The sequence below is a fragment of the Pseudoliparis swirei genome, chromosome 10 (genome assembly GCF_029220125.1).
Source record: "Pseudoliparis swirei isolate HS2019 ecotype Mariana Trench chromosome 10, NWPU_hadal_v1, whole genome shotgun sequence".
NCBI lineage: Eukaryota > Metazoa > Chordata > Actinopteri > Perciformes > Liparidae > Pseudoliparis > Pseudoliparis swirei.
This window is the reverse complement of record NC_079397.1, coordinates 4,783,860-4,800,097: the sequence shown is the minus strand read 5'-3', so window position 1 is coordinate 4,800,097 and position 16,238 is coordinate 4,783,860. Positions and strand designations below refer to the sequence as shown.

The following is a 16,238-nucleotide window of genomic DNA, read 5'->3' as shown; positions in this document are numbered from 1 at the left end:
TTTCCGGAGCCTCGTTTTACGGAAACAATCGCGTGTCGGAGGATTCGTCCGCAAAAATAATCGTCGGTCGGTATCTTCTCTGTCTGGCGTCGAGCCTCTTATGATGACATCACCCGGTCGCCCTGAAGAGCTCCCGCTCCTCATATAGTTATGACATTTGGCCATTCAAATTTGAGTTTGACTCCTCAGCCGGTTTGGCCAAACAAATGGGCACTCTGTATCGGGGTGTGTGTGTGTGTGTGTGTGTGTGTGTGTGTGTGTCGGCCTCGTTAGTGGCTCTCTGGACCATTACCAGGCCGCGTTGCCACACCAGCAGAAACGCGGGGCTGTAATTAGCTGCAGAGACTTTCAGCTCGTTCCCATGTACGCCCACACACACACACACACACACTCGGGTCACATGGTTTGATTCACACAGGTTGCACACACACACACACACACTGTACACACACCTCCTCGTCCTCTCCGCACTCCGCGCTCTTTCGCAAACGTCCCTGTCCTCGTACCATCGCGAGTAAATTGTCCATCGTGAATCGGCTGCCTGGCGTGACCCTTCCGCCTGAGATCGGGGCGGTGTGCACACGGACGACCCCGAGGCCACGCCCACGACCGACGAGGAGCTCGGGTGAAGGTCTGGCTTCTGCAGAGAGAGAAAAAAGAGGAAGAAAGAGGGAGGAGAAGAACAAGAGGGGGAGGAGGAGAAGAAGAATAAAGAAGAGGAGGAGAAGAAGAAGATGGAGAAGAAGAAGAAGATGAGGAGTAAGAGAAGAACAAGAAGAAGGAGGAGAAGAGGAAGGAGGGGGAGGAAGAGGAGAAGAGGAAGGAGGAGGAGGAAGAGGAGAAGAAGAAAAAGAAGGAGGAGAAGAAGACTGAGGAGGAAGCGGAAGGAGGAGAAGAAGAAGAAAAAGAAGAAAGAGGGAGGAGAAGAACAAGAGGGGGAGGAGGAGAAGAATAATAAAGAAGAGGAGGAGAAGAAGAAGATGGAGAAGAAGAAGAAAAAGAAGGAGGAGATGAGGAAGGAGGAGGAGGAAAAGGAGAAGAAGAAAAAGAAGGAGGAGAAGAAGACGGAGGAGGAAGCGGAAGGAGGAGAAGATGATGAAGAAGAAGTAGAGTTTGATTCACTGAGCCTCCTCCGGCCTCCCGGGGGAATTGGTGTGTAACTAGACAGTGATTCATTGTGTGTGTGTGTGTGTGTGTGTGTGTGTGTGTGTAAGATAGTTGGAACCTAAAAAGAGGAAGAGAGCAGTTGAGTGATGATTCCGGCTCTCTGCCAGCAGCCCTCAGCCTGTCGGCCGTGTTCACACCCGAGCTCTCTCTCCCAAACCCGGAGGGACCGCCCCCCCTCCCCCCCCGCCCGCCGGGGATCGATACCGCGACCCGCCGGCCGCGGAAAGACGGTGTGATGGACCAGATGCCGAGATTAGATCACGTCGGCGATGGACGGAGTTAAGCGAAAGCTAACGGCGTTCAGCCCCATCGCCGTTACAATGAGATCCCAGGAGTCGGGCTCCGCATGCGTGGGAGGAGTGGGAACGCTCGCCTCGCACGCCTATTAAACAAATCAAGCGCTCCTATTTGAGTTTGAATTGATACGGGCCGATTAGCCGGTGTTTGCACCAGCGCGGTGACACTAACTGGAGGTTTGAGCCACCAGATCGCGCACAATCAGCCGCGCAGCTCCGACGAGGCTGGCTCCAGAGGAAGTGGAAGCTGCCGACCTCCGACCTCCCCGCGGAAGGGATGGAAGAGTCGAGCAGTCCTCTCGTGTCGGCCTCATCTCACTCGAGTAATTAAAGGGCCGGTATTAGCCTCTCGTTGAAATGAAAGAGATGGTTACGTTCTGTCAGGGTGAAGAAGTGTGAAGCCCTTAAGTGTCAACTCGGCTTTTTTTGTTTGTTGCATCATTGGAGCAGAAAGGCTTCATGACTCTTTAATTGGAGTTCTCTATTTCCTGTCGGGGCTCAGGTTCGCATTCATTTTGGGACTTTCACCATCTCATGCGACTTGAACAAGCAAAGGTACTCGACGCCTCCTTTCTGTCGCCTCCTCTGCAGGCTGCTCTCTCGCTTCCTTCCCTTGCCCACTGTGTCCTAAGATATTCTGACGTAGGACAGAAAGCCTCTCTTTGATTCATCTTCTTTGGGAAGAAAAGCAACAAACAAATCCCCTCTGACTCGTTGTCTGACTCTTTAAATGCCCTTTTTTTCTTCTCATATATTCAGCTGTTTAATAAACATAAATCTAGTTTGGTTTATTTTAACTTTACAGAAACTGACAAACATTCAAATTCTCTGTGCGTTGCCCTCATTCCACCGGCGGCTCGGAGACGAATGTGTTCCGACGGCTGCGATCGGAGCCTCGCCGAGGAAGGCCGGCGCATAATTCCAGCGGTCACCCCGTAATTCGATCCTTTGCTATTTGCATATGCTGCTCGTATCCCAGCGGGGGGGGGGGGGGGGGGGGTGATATTAAATCAGAAAAACCTCAATTTTATTTAGATTTTGTAAATACATGTTCCTGTGAATTTAACTCCTAGAAGCGGTGGTGGATGTTTCATCATGTTTGTTATGAACGCTTACGTCAGCCGCCGCCGCCGCTCCGCCTCCTGATGATTGTTTTTCATTCACCCTCCCAGATCGGCGTCTGGGGGTGTTGTGCTCGACGGCAAAAAAAAATGCGGCGTGCCTTTTTTTTTTTTTTAAAGGTCAAAGCAAAGATGAATGTGAAAGAGGAGCGTGTGTGTGTGTGTGTGTGTGTGTGTGTGTGTGTGTGTGTGTGTGTGTGTGTGTGTGTGTGTGTGTGTGTGTGTGTGTGTGTGTGTGTGTGTGTGTGTGTGTGTGCGTGCGTGCGTGCGTGCGTGCGTGCGTGCGTGCGTGCCCTTTACCTCGCTGCTGCGCTGTGTAACACACACAAAGCACTTTATTGTACGCTGCGGTCGGCCTGATTCCCTCTTAAGTGAATCTTTTAGATTTGTGATGGATCCTCTTTTGGTAACGTTGAGAAAAGGAAACCAGTTGTCGTGGGTGTTATGTAATGCAAGCAAAGGTCATATTTAGTTTTACAGGAAGAAAAGAGGTATTGCTTTTCTTCCTTTTTAGTATTTTATTTCACTATATTGTTTAATTGCACATAATAAATGGTGATCTAATCATGTGATTTCATCTTTAAATGGTGAATACATTCGCAGCGGCTAAATAATCCGTCAATTCTGGTGTTTTATATATCGTGATATTTTTCATTTCCATGCAACGAAATCCTCAAAACAGAAAAAGAATTCACACTAAGAAGAAAAAAAATGAATTCTTCTTTTCTTCCTTAAAATCATGAGTTATATATAAATAACGCAAACAACGTATTTTTTTTTTTTAGAAAAAAAAGATGATTTTTTTGTTTTTTAAATGTTAGCATTGCACTTCCCTATATTGTTAAACACAATAAACGGGGATGCGATCTAATCATGTCATTTCATCTTGAAATGGTGAATAAATTTGCAGCTTGTTTCTGTAGCAGCTAAATAATCCGTCAATTCAGTCAATTTATATATCGTGATCTTCATTCCCGTGCATTTATTTCTTCATCAATTTTATTTGCCATCTCCTGCTTTTTGCTTTTTCCCTGCTCTGCTTTTCTTCGTCTTTCCCCCCCATCCACAAACACGTTGGTACGCCCCATATTCCTATTTTCCTTGGGTTTATTCTTGTTTGTCCTAATTTTAACACCCCCGATAAACCCCCCATGGAGTTGGATATCAACCCACCCATCCCGTGATCCCTTTCCATCTCATCTTTTTCATTCTCAATCATTCTGTTGTGTTCTCTCAACATTGCAGGTCACTATTCACCCTGGAAGAGCCCTCAGCAGGTAACACACACCAGAACTCGGACCCTCCCTTATTTCTGCTTTTTAATCATTAATAAAGCGTTTACTTTATACTTTATACGTCTGTGAGATCTGGAAATTACTCTTCCCCCCCTCCCCTCCCCCGCTGCACTAACTCTACTGATGACTCACCGTACGGCCATGGCTTTTTCCACACCACTCGGCCCTTCCTCGTTGCCTCGGGGACACGTAAAGGTCACGTGACCCGCTCGTGACATCACTCGTCTCTTGACCCCCCCAGCGAGTCGGAGCTTCATTCACAGCCTGGATTTCTGCCTTCAGGTGTGATCCTCACCGAGGGCCGGGCCACACGCCGCGATGCATTCATCCCTCGTTCATCTGGGCTCTTTTAACACTTTTTTTTGTGATTTGTGTTGCTCTACCCTGCTCATTTATCTTTCATTTATTGGTGTCGCATTGTGCAAAACAAGGTGCGTTCCGCCTCTCCTGCTGCCTCTTCCTCCGTGAGCATCCGGCTGCAGTGTCATCGTCTGTCTCCGAGCCCCCAGAACGTCCTCTTCGTCCCGATTGACTTCGTCTTCTCGTGTGTTCTCCCTCCCTCGCCTGCACCCCGAGTGCCACATCTGTGTGTGTTTCTCTCTCGTGTGTGTGATCCATTTCATGCCTGGGACCAGAATGTGACCCCGGCTCCTCGATCCAGATCGACACAGAAAAACATCCGCCGCGTCGCTTTCAGGTCGCGTGCGATCAAATCAATAATCCTCCGTTTGCCGCATAATAATGAATTAAAAGTACTTCTAAGAACGAGAGCATCCCCCCCTCCCCCCCCCTAGTGTTCATTCATTGGCTGCTCCAGCTCGCCCGGCCCCTGACTCCCCCTCCCCCCCTCCCGGAGTTCACTCTCAGTTTAATTGGGTATCATTTGTTACAGGAAGACTTCTGCACCTCTGGGGAAATGAAAATATGGAAGTATTTAACTAATAAGGGAACGGGGGGGGGGATTGCGTAATTGACACGTCGACCTGCAGTTGAGCTCGGGCCGCAGCCGGCGAGAGATTATCGAGGTTCGCCTCGTCGTATCCGATCTGGATGTCCCGAGTACGAAACCGCGACTTGATGTCGGAGCGCGTGCAGGTGTTCTTGTTTCGATGACGTCGTCGCGTAGAGGAGATCCCCCGCCGTGGCCTCATTCACCCGACCGCCATAGCCCGCCGTGTGCATGCTTCAGCGGCGGCAGGGGGAAAGTGAAAGAGAGGTCGTGATGCGGTGGTCTGATCCCAGCCTCCTCGTCAGCAGCGGGCGGGAAACCACCAAAGAGCGGGAGACACTTTTTGATTTCAGGAAGCCGATGTTTCATTCCGGGTACATCTTGAACCAGACGCCTTGGAATGCTCCGTATTCAAATCGTGCCGCATGCAGCCCGTCTCTCGCTTTATCAAAAGAAAAGCTCCCCCCCCCCCCCCCCCGTGGATCCGTCTCCTCGCGCTTCCCTGACACGCGGACGTGTCATCTCGTGCTGCGACTCGGGCGGCCCCCCCGATGTATCCGACACTTGGTGGCCGACGCGCCGACCGACTTGTATTGTCAAAGCTGTCGGCGGCGCCTCAGACTCACGACAGCACATTTCAATTTGTGTCTGTGGATGAAACTTATGTAAAGTAGGCGCGATGCACTCGGCCAGCTTGTAAGAGAAAAGTAATGAACTCGGCCAATGAGATCGTTCCATCATCCCCAGACTCAGGACTTGTTTGTCTGTTTGTGTTTGTCTCCTTTCTCTCATCCTGAAAACACACTGCTGTAAACAAGCGGCTGGAATTGTTTTCGTGCTTGTTTTTAACGACTAACCTCACTTACGTTAACCGTCCCGTGATTGGATCGTTCACTAAGCCCCTCCTCCCAACGACTGCTGTCCAATCGTAGCATAGCACACCTGTCGAGCTTTATTCCCTGTCCAAAAACACAAAGACCCTAGAGTTAAAATGTTAGTACGCTTTGTGAGAGAGGGAGAGAGAGGGAGAGAGAGACATAAGAGAGGGAGAGAGACAAAGAGACATAAGAGAGGGAGAGACAGAGAGGAAAGGACAGACAGAGAGAGAGAGGGAGGGGGAGAGAGAGAGGGAGAGAGAGAGAGACTTGTGACCTCTGCAGCCAAACTTGCGTTAGACAGCAACATGTTCATTTAAGGTTTCTCATCCCCAAATCCACTAAATCAACTTTAATAGACTGTCCATCCAAGGATTATGTTGAAATGAACCAAATTACATTTCTATTAATATTATTAAACTGTAATTACAGGGATAACTCGTTGTATCCATCTTGTCCGGCTCATCGGGAGCTGAAGGTGGCGATTCATTATTTTTTTGCCTGGGAGCTTTAGCCTCAATTATTCATCAGTTTATCACATGTCGCCTCGTGTGCATATTTAACGTCTTTTTTTAAAAGGCGTTTTATTTCAAGACTAATCTGGAAACCTGTTTTTTTTTTTTAAACTAGTTCATTGAATTGATTTAGCATACGATTATGAATCGAGCTGCAGCTGATGAGGTCGACTCTGACGAGTCGTCATGTCGGCCACCAAAACCTGCAGAATCACTTCTTTTTTTCTAAAGCGCTGCAAATTCAGAGTGGCAAATCTTTGTCACGAGTGGGGGGGGGGGGGGAAGGTGGTCGTGACATATTCTTGCCTCCTCATGCCGCTGCTGTGCTTTGCAGGTGCTGGAGCAGTGGGAGTCCCAGCTGTCGGCCCCAGTCACCCCCCACCACGCCCCCTTCCCAGCCCACCATCTTCACAGGGCCTCGGTCCCAGACCCGGCCTTCAAGGCTAAACCAGACCCCTTTGACCTTTATGAGAAGTCCAGGGCTATCTATGAGAGTAGGCGTAAGTACCGGAGACGACGCTGCGGGTGTAGCAGCACTTAAAATGGACTTTCAACTGGAAGGTGGAGTCGTGAAACTGTATTCCTCTTTGTTGTCCTCGTTCCGATGAGCTGATGCGCTCACACATCGACATCCTTCTGCCTCCCGTCGTTAACGGCGATCTTAAATAAACACTCCATGCAGCAGCTGATGCTCCGGCAGCCAGTATTATCACCTTTTTCCCGGACATGTAAAATGTGGAGGATGTCGGTTTTTTTATTTTCTTGTTGTGACAACATCAGTATGCGCCATAAAAACTCTGAACGGCCTCCGGGAGTTTAAGGTCGTAGAAACTAGTCTATCTGTTTTTTATACAATAGTATGTTTATTCATGGCTGTAGCAAGAAATAAAGAAACATCCAAGTCATGAGTTCAAGTCTCCACAACCCACCTCCCATGGAAAGTTTAAAAAAGTAGGTCTTGAATTCTTACTTATATATTTTTCATTCTTTATTTTAGTACATTTTATTCAATATGCCGTCTCTGACATGATGGTTTAAAATGCTTTGACGTCATTTTAAAGTGTCCTGCACCTTTTTATTTATTGGCCTAAAACCATGTGCAATTTGTCTAATTAAAAAAAAAGAAATTCTTATCAAATTAGCAAAGAAAATGACATTAGTGTCGACTTTTCATATATTTAATAGTATATAAAACCTCTATATTCCCACATAGACGAACCTCGTGCATTCTGTATCCTCGCCGGTAGCCACTTGCACTTTCTTTGCTCTTTTCCCGTCGTCTTTGAGGAGGCCGCGGCTGACGTGAAATAGACGGGACTGGTGTTCAGGCACCGGAGGACGTGGCTGTCAGAAAGTCTCCTTTTCAAACCTCTTTGTCTTTCCCTTCTCGCTCCCTTCTCGCTCCCTTCTCGCTCCCTTCTCCCTCCTCCGTGGATGTGCAGTGATCAGTGTGACGTTCGCCGTTGTCTTTCTATTAATAAAAGGTCAGGGGTCGAGTCTGAGGAGGCTCTATTTGCCCTCTCGCTGCTGTGGGGTGAAGCAGAGTGTGACCTTTTTTTTTTGGGCCGCATCACAACCTCCGGCTGCCGGTGTCCTGTGAGAGAACGCTGCTAATGTAGCTTCATTTGAATTCATTGGTTGAATGTCAGCATTAATGTGAGCAGGTTGGGTTTAAGGGTCACGTAGAGCACAACACATAAATAATATCTCGACGGGTAGAGGTTGAAGTTTTTTTAATTTTTTCAATGGAACTACTTTCTACTGAAGAAATAGTCCCTTTTAAGACTTTTCAAAGTGTTATCTGTCAGGTCACTGATCTTGGAAAGAAATCTGGCTATTGTAGGTGGCAGCATTGTTCAAGACACACACACACACACAGCTGTGATGTCTGACCTTTTATGTGATACACGGTATCGCTTCAGTAGACCAAAACATCGTCAATAATTATAAAAGTAGAAAGTTCTGATGGGGGAAAAAGGAAAATGAAAACATCTACAAATCATGAGAGCTAATGGAACATGAAGTGAGATCAGTTTGTCTTCATCTTTTATTTTATTTATTTTATTTATTTATTTTATTTATTTTATTTATTTCAAATGTTTTTTTATTTTATTTTTCACATTTTTTTATTTTATTTTCCAATTTTTTTATTTCTCACATTTTTTTAATTATATTTTTCACATTTTTTATTTATCTTTTCACATTTTAAAAGTGAATAGTGTGAAACTCATTAGGCTCAGTTTAAAGTATTTGCCTGTTTCCTGGGCTTCCTCCTGAGGGAAGCGTGTGCGTGGTTTCCGTGGAAACGGCTGTGTCACTCCTCCCGCCTGCAGCCGTGGGTTTCCTTCTCCCCATTCGGCGCGATTAAAACACTTACAATAAGAATCCACGTTTCATTTCCAGCCCCTTGGGTCTGCGACTGAGTTCATTCTGTGACGTGTGACGTTGCTGATTCCAGATCAGTTCTTGCGTCCCTCTAATAAATTAGAGACGGGTGTTTCACACGCCGTAAGCACTTCCTGACTTTTATGGATGATGCTTAAACTCTGCGGTGACAATAATGCTGAGTCAGGGCTCTGCTGCCTCTCGCCTTTAGTGGGAGAATGTGTGTGTGTGTGTGTGTGTGTGTGTGTGTGTGTGTGTGTGTGTGTGTGTGTGTGTGTGTGTGTGTGTGTGTGTGTGTGTGTGTGTGTGTGTGTGTGTGTGTGTGTGTGTAAGATAGTCGTGTGCCTTTTTTTGTTTGTTTACGGGTTCTTTCTACCTTATTTCTTTCCTCCAGAACCTGGCCAGCCGAGGACAGTTTTCCCAGTGGACCCCTCAGGTAAAAACCCTTCAGCTCTGCGGGGACGCCGTTAAAAGATAAACCTGAAACAAAATCAGAGGCTGTAACGTGATTTTTTTTTAAACTCACCTGTTGCTTCAGGGGCCGAGTACCTGGACATGGAGGTGCACCTGCGCAGGCAGAAGTCCGGCTTCGGTTTCCGGGTGCTGGGCGGGGACGAGGCGGGGCAGCCTGTGAGTCCGGAGGCGCGTGAGAAGGCTCGTATGGCGATGGGCGTGGAACCCTCACCTCATTTTCCTCCTATCTAACCCCGCTACACACACACACACTGTGTACACCTAACCCCCTGACCTCTGACCCCTGGGAGAGTGCTGGCTCTGGCTGCTGTGATGTCTTTTGTAAAGTAACAAAAGTATATTTTTATCACGTAATTGAGCTGTTAGTGTATCGCCATAACAACCACTCGCACAGACCAGTCCGGCCCGCCACTTCCCGTGTGTAACGTCTGGTGCGTGTGATAACAGATATTGATCGGGGCGATCATCGAGAAGAGTCCGGCGGACCTCGACGGGCGCCTGCGGCCCGGAGACGAGCTGCTGCTCGTGGACGGGATCCCTGTGGTGGGGAAGCCGCACCGCTACGTCATCGACCTGATGCACGGCGCGGCTCGCCACGGCCAGGTGAACCTGGTCATCAGGAGGAGGGGCCAGGGAGCAGGTGAGCCCACGGCGAGCAAGAGATTTACTTTATTAGATTTACTCCCAAAACGGAACGGATTTCATTTAGAAACATTATACATTGAATCCCTCTCTCCATTCTCTCTACCATTGAATCCCTCTCTCTATTCTCTCTTCCATTGAATCCCTCTCTCTATTCTCTCTTCCATTGAATCCCTCTCTCTATTCTCTCTTCCATTGAATCCCTCTCTCTATTCTCTCTTCCATTGAATCCCTCTCTCCATTCTCTCATCCATTGAATCCCTCTCTCTATTCTCTCTTCCATTGAATCCCTCTCTCTATTCTCTCTTCCATTGAATCCCTCTCTCCATTCTCTCTTCCATTGAATCCCTCTCTCCATTCTCTCTTCCATTGAATCCCTCTCTCCATTCTCTCTTCCATTAAATCCCTCTCTCCATTCTCTCTTCCATTAAATCCCTCTCCATTCTCTCTTCCATTGAATCCCTCTCCATTCTCTCTTCCATTGAATCCCTCTCTCCATTCTCTCTTCCATTGAATCCCTCTCTCCATTCTTTCTACCATTGAATCCCTCTCTCCATTCTCTCTTCCATTGAATCCCTCTCTCCATTCTCTCTTCCATTGAATCCCTCTCTCCATTCTCTCTACCATTGAATCCCTCTCTCCATTCTCTCTTCCATTGAATCCCTCTCTCCATTCTCTCTTCCATTGAATCCCTCTCTCCATTCTCTCTTCCGTTGAATCCCTCTCTCCATTCTCTCTACCGTTGGATCCCTCTCTCCATTCTCTCTACCGTTGGATCCCTCTCTCCATTCTCTCTACCATTGAATCCCTCTCTCCATTCTTTCTACCATTGGATCCCTCTCTCCATTCTCTCTTCCATTAAATCCCTCTCCATTCTCTCTTCCATTGAATCCCTCTCTCTATTCTCTCTTCCATTGAATCCCTCTCTCCATTCTCTCTTCCATTGAATCCCTCTCTCTATTCTCTCTTCCATTGAATCCCTCTCTCCATTCTCTCTTCCATTGAATCCCTCTCTCTATTCTCTCTTCTGTCTAATCCCTCTCTCCATTCTCTCTTCCGTTGAATCCCTCTCTCCATTCACTCTTCCGTTGAATCTCTCTCTCCATTCTCTCTTCCATTGGATCCCTCTCTCCATTCTCTCTTCCATTGGATCCCTCTCTCCATTCTCTCTTCCATTGTCCACTTTCTGTGTGTTGCAGCCAGGAGACTCGGTTTGGCACTTCCTCTTGTGAACTCCGGCCTCCCCTGTTCTCATTATTACCCCCCCCCACACACACACACACACCAATCCACTTCTTCCCACTCATCCCTCCCTCTCTGTCAATGTCTCCTCACCAGAGGCTCCTGTGACTCACGCCGGGCCCCGTACTTCCATCCTAATTTTTTTTTTTGAAATAACTATTTGGGCACTTTAAATATCAGTTTAAATTCATAGCTGTGTAACTAGAGGGAAACCACCGCGCTGCTTCTCGGTGAGCTATCAGAACAAACAGCAGCGGAGGGTTTGATTGCTCCGTCTGCCAGAATGCACACACACACACACACACTGGCAAGAGGTGCTAGAAGCTGCTTCTGCTCCGGCTGCGTTTTAATGATGCGTTTTACCACACAGTGACAGTGGCAGTCTGCAGTTTGAAGAGATTCAGCTCCAGCTGGAGCAGGAGTTGAAAGACTAGACTGTCAAATTAATTGTTTTCGCACATCGATTCTTCCAAAGCAATTATGTATGAACAAAATTTGCCAAATTTACACGACAAAGTGCCTTTATTTATATAGGCGAACGTGAATTGATTGACAGGCTGCATTTAAATTGAGATTTGATTGAGATTTTTACATAAAAACATTTAAATGAAGTTCAACACGTTGTTAAAGAGTAAAGCAGGGGATTGATTTAAGAAACTTTTAAAAGAAAACAAATATCAGAGAAAATTTACAAAATATGGATTGGTGCCACAGAACTTCATTTTTCGGTCCTGCCCCTTTAATCATCTCACGGCCCCTCTGGTTTATCGGGTGACCCTTTTAGGAGCCTCGACCCTTAGCTTGAGAACCACTGGACTAAACTGCATAAAAAGTTGTTTAAAACCAGCACAGACTAATAAACTAATGTGGAATAATAACTCACAGGGGACATCTAATTGGTACTTTGACTTCTTTGTATTAATAAAACATTTGTTCTATTACTTTTGCTCTTTATAACGGAGTGTTTTCACATTGTTTTATACTTTTATTGGGACTGCACGAAGTTGTTGGAGTGACTGAACTTTGTTTTGGTTTTAAATATTTCTGATTACTTCTTCCAGCTCCCCCTTTGTGTAAATACTCCGCTCTCTACCGCCCCCTGCAGGTGAGTCCTGTCCGGAGAACGGCCGTAGCCCGGGCTCCGTCAACACGCAACACAGCTCCCCGCGCAGCGACTTCACGTATGCCAACAGCACCGGCCCGACCCAGGCCCCCACCGTCGCCATGGGCAACGCCGCCGCCGCCGCTTCAGACAGGACGTCAGCCGCCAACACGCAACCCAGTGACGTCATCATCAACCGAAAGGAGAGCGAAGGCTTCGGCTTCGTCATCATCAGCTCGCTCAACAGGCCCGAGGCCGCTGCCATCAACAGTGAGTCCAAGGATGGTTTTTGGTGGCGTTGAGTAGACGCTTCATCGTCAGCCATCTTGTTTAGTCACTTGAAGAACTTAAAGAGCTAAACCTCACGTCAAAGCTCTCAGACTTGTATAAACCACCATATCAGGATACACTCTTGGGGATAAAGACGCTAACTAGAACCATACAGGACTCTTCGGCTCCTCCCAATAAGAGAATCTGAGGAGTACCATCTGTGAAAAGTACGAGCCAATCAGAGGCTGAGTAGGGCGCGGGAAAAAAAGTCATCAATCTATCGTAAATAACAGCGATGTCGGCCTTTTAACATTTCACGGGTTACCTCTAGAAGGACGATGTGGTGCAACCATGGTTCATTATCCCAGTTCATGGCTCTATTAACAATCCTTGCTAAACTTCTTCTTCCAAAAATCATCTTTTGGGAGGAAAATATTTCTTAATGTAATAATAATCAAATATTTCTTAATATAATCGAATATTTCTTAATATATTTATATATTCTTAATATATTAATGTATTCTTAATAAAATAAAATATTTCTTAATATAATATATATATATTCTTAATATATTCATATATTTTAATATAATAAAATATGTCTTAATATAATAAAAATATGTCTTAATATTATATATATATATATATATTCTTAATATATTAATATATTCTTAATATAATAAAATATTTCTTAATATAATATATATATATATATACTGTATATATATTTATATATTATTAATATATTAATATATTTTTAATATAATAAAATATTTCTTAATATAATATATTTCTTAATCTAAAAAAGGCTTCTGGGTGGAACCTTATTCCTCAGAGTGCATATAGCGTCAGTACAAGAGGTCATGGCTCAATAAAAAGTGAAGCACCGCTCACTCCATCTGTCTCTTCAATTATACACGGGCTCCCACGTCAGTCACACTCTGCTGTGCATCGCCCACACACAGGAGAAAAAACCCAGCATGCCTTACGTAAGCCTGGGGTTAACGGCAGAACCAGAGAGACGGACACGTACTCCGTCGAGCAGCGAGCGGCGTGCGTGATCCTCCACTCACCTGCAGCGTGTTGCGCTTGAATCCGACAGCCGTGCCTCATAAAATCGGGCGCATCATCGAGGGAAGCCCGGCCGACCGCTGCGGGAAGCTGAAGGTGGGCGACCGCATCCTGGCCGTGAACAGCCAGTCCATCGTCAACATGCCGCACGCCGACATCGTCAAGCTGATCAAGGACGCCGGCCTCAGCGTCACCCTGAGGATCATCGCGCAGGAAGGTGAGCCAACACGTGGACACACACACACACACACACACACACTCACACACACATGACACGATAGACGAGGACTTGAAGCGGCGATTTATGATTTTTGCTCCGTTAAATCAAAGTTGCAATGTGACTTTGGCACTTTGTTGAGATTAACTGTCACGTGTCACATCGGTGAGAGTCCGTCCATCTTTTAATGTTTATTAGGAATGACTCTTCAGTGTACTTTAAAAGATGCACCATACTTATTGATAATAATGGTTTCCCTCCTTACTTTGGTCTACTTTTCTATTGTAGTGGACATTTAACACTTCCTCATTGAATGCTACTTTAAAGATACCCAGATGGACTTTTCCACTGTTAGTCGTCGAGGAGTGAGCTTCTGTTGTGTTGCTGGTAGGAGTCGTGTGAATTACACTTTGATGAAAGCAGGATTATCACCCAGTCCGCGGCTTTATGGAGCGTTATATTGAGTTTCGGCTCATTGTTAACTTTACTCTTGTGGCTCACGCTCTCTCATCGTCGTTTCCCTCCACTGGAGGAAACTGTTTCTGCAGAAAAAGCTCTAAATATCCACTCTCCTCTTTTTTAACCCTTGTGTTGCCTTCGGGTCATTTTGACCCGATTCAATATTTAACCCTCCTGTCGCCTTCGGGTCAATTTGACCCGATTCAATGTTTAATGTCGGTGTTCTTTCGGGAGTCAACAAACAAACATAAAGTACCTCACACTTAAACTTGGAAAACAATATTAATTCTAATAATTTTCTGGAGATTTTAATAGCTGGGGTCATATTGACCTCAAGGGTAAAATATGTTAGTAAATATAAAGGTAACAGGAGGGTTAAACATTGAATCGGGTCATATTGACCCGAAGGCGACAGGAGGGTGAAACATTGAATCGGGTCAAATTGACCCGAAGGCAACACAAGGGTTAAGCCTTCCTAACTTGGCATTTCGGCCTGCAGACATCTTGGTTTTCGACGCCATCTTGTTTTTTTGCAACCAGAGACATTTGCAACCGACCAAACCCCGTTAACGATTTCCGCTTTTTGCTGAAAGGGTTAAAGACAAAAACAGACAATTCCCAGACCTGTCAATCAAAAGGTAGCCCCGCCCTGCAGCATACTCTGCTTTATGGTCTGTTTTACTTTAAATTGAACCATAATTGACTAAATTAACATCATACTGGAATAAAAGAAGACTTGAAACTCTCAATTTAGACCGCAAACTCACGTTTACAATGTTTACCGAGGTAATAAATCAAGAGAGAAGTCGAGTCGTTCTCTCATAGACTTCCATTGGAGTCGCCCCCTGCTGGCCATGAGACAGAATGCAAGGCAACTCAGCACTGGCTCCACTTCTCAGAACCGGGGGTTTCCGTGGTTGGAGATGCTTTAATGTTTTGTGATTTACATTACATTAGCTCTAAAGTGCCCGTTGCTATTCCCTTTGTCCCTTCCTCTGTCCCAGAGATCAGTAATCCCCTATCAGCCCCCAGCTCAGAGAAGCAGAGCCCCATGGCCCAGCAGCACAGCCCCAACACCCAGCCGGCCGCCTCACAGCCCAACCCGGCGGTCACAGAACCCAACCCCCCTCCTCTCGGCCAGCCCGGTGCCATGTCTCACCAGAGCCCCGTGGCCCAGCTGCCCACCGCTCCACCTCAGACCTACACCCACGAGAGCAGGTAGGCGACGCCCGAACGCTGCTTCACCCCCACGCTGCATGTTTGGGGTCTCGATCGACAGACCCCTCTCTACCTGAGCCCTGTTCCTCTGAGAGCACAGGTAGGAGGTCATCCCCTTGGCCCCATTCTTTCGACTTTTACTTCATTTTCTTATAGTTTCTTCCCCCTTTTCCCTCCTCTTCCTCTCACTAACAATTTCTTTTTTTATATCTATCTCCTCTCCTTATTCATATCTCGCTCCCTCTCTCTTTCTCCTCAGCTTTTTATATAACATCACTTAACTGTTACGGACTGCTAAATTATGTACATGAATCAAATATATTCCAATCAGGGGGTCGGCGGTTCAATCCCCGCCCTAGTCGATGTGTCCTTGAGCAAGACACTTAACCCTGAGATGCTCCCTGTCGCTGTGTCTACGGTGTATAATAATATCCACTACGGGGTCCCAAAATCTACCATGTCTTTGCATTTTCACCCCGTCTGCTTCGCCCGGTGCTCGGAGATAACTTGTTTTTATTCATAAACATTTTATGGGTTTGTAGGAAGAAAATCAGTTTAATTTCCCCCACTTAAGTCTCGTTTCATGGCTGTCGGTGCAAACCAGAACCAAGCTGAACACACACCTACGGGGGCGTGTCCGGAGACATCGGCGGCGGTCGTTTTCCCTCCTGGAATGTCTTCCTCCGTTCTGATTGGTCCGTTAGTTACAGGTCAGAGGTGAAGGCGAGGCAGGACGTTAAACCCGACATCAGGCAGCCGCCGTTCACAGATTACCGGCAGCCCCCGGTGGATTACCGGCACCCTCCCGTGGCGGACTACAGGCAGCCGCCCACGTTGGACTACCGGCACCCGCCGCTGCTCGACTACCGGCAGCTAGCGGCCGACACGCGGCAGTTCACGCTGCCGGACTACCGGATGCCGCCGGTGCAAGTAAGGATTT

General features: G+C 46.7%; 1 protein-coding gene across 9 annotated transcripts in view; it reads left to right on the top strand.

Moving 5' to 3' along the window:
* Positions 1-16,238, top strand: part of magi2a (membrane associated guanylate kinase, WW and PDZ domain containing 2a) — a 181,203-nt gene that overhangs the window by 150,732 nt on the left and 14,233 nt on the right. For 5 of the 9 annotated variants that reach the window (XM_056424398.1, XM_056424402.1, XM_056424403.1 and 2 more), the window contains exons 11-19: positions 3,830-3,861; positions 6,553-6,718; positions 8,998-9,039; positions 9,142-9,257; positions 9,525-9,717; positions 12,067-12,333; positions 13,436-13,621; positions 15,085-15,298; positions 16,003-16,228. In XM_056424398.1, coding sequence (XP_056280373.1) covers positions 3,830-3,861; positions 6,553-6,718; positions 8,998-9,039; positions 9,142-9,257; positions 9,525-9,717; positions 12,067-12,333; positions 13,436-13,621; positions 15,085-15,298; positions 16,003-16,228 — 1,442 coding nt within the window. The remainder of the gene's footprint in view (positions 1-3,829; positions 3,862-6,552; positions 6,719-8,997; positions 9,040-9,141; positions 9,258-9,524; positions 9,718-12,066; positions 12,334-13,435; positions 13,622-15,084; positions 15,299-16,002; positions 16,229-16,238) is intronic. The other 4 variants (XM_056424400.1, XM_056424406.1, XM_056424399.1 and 1 more) reach the window with 3 other exon arrangements.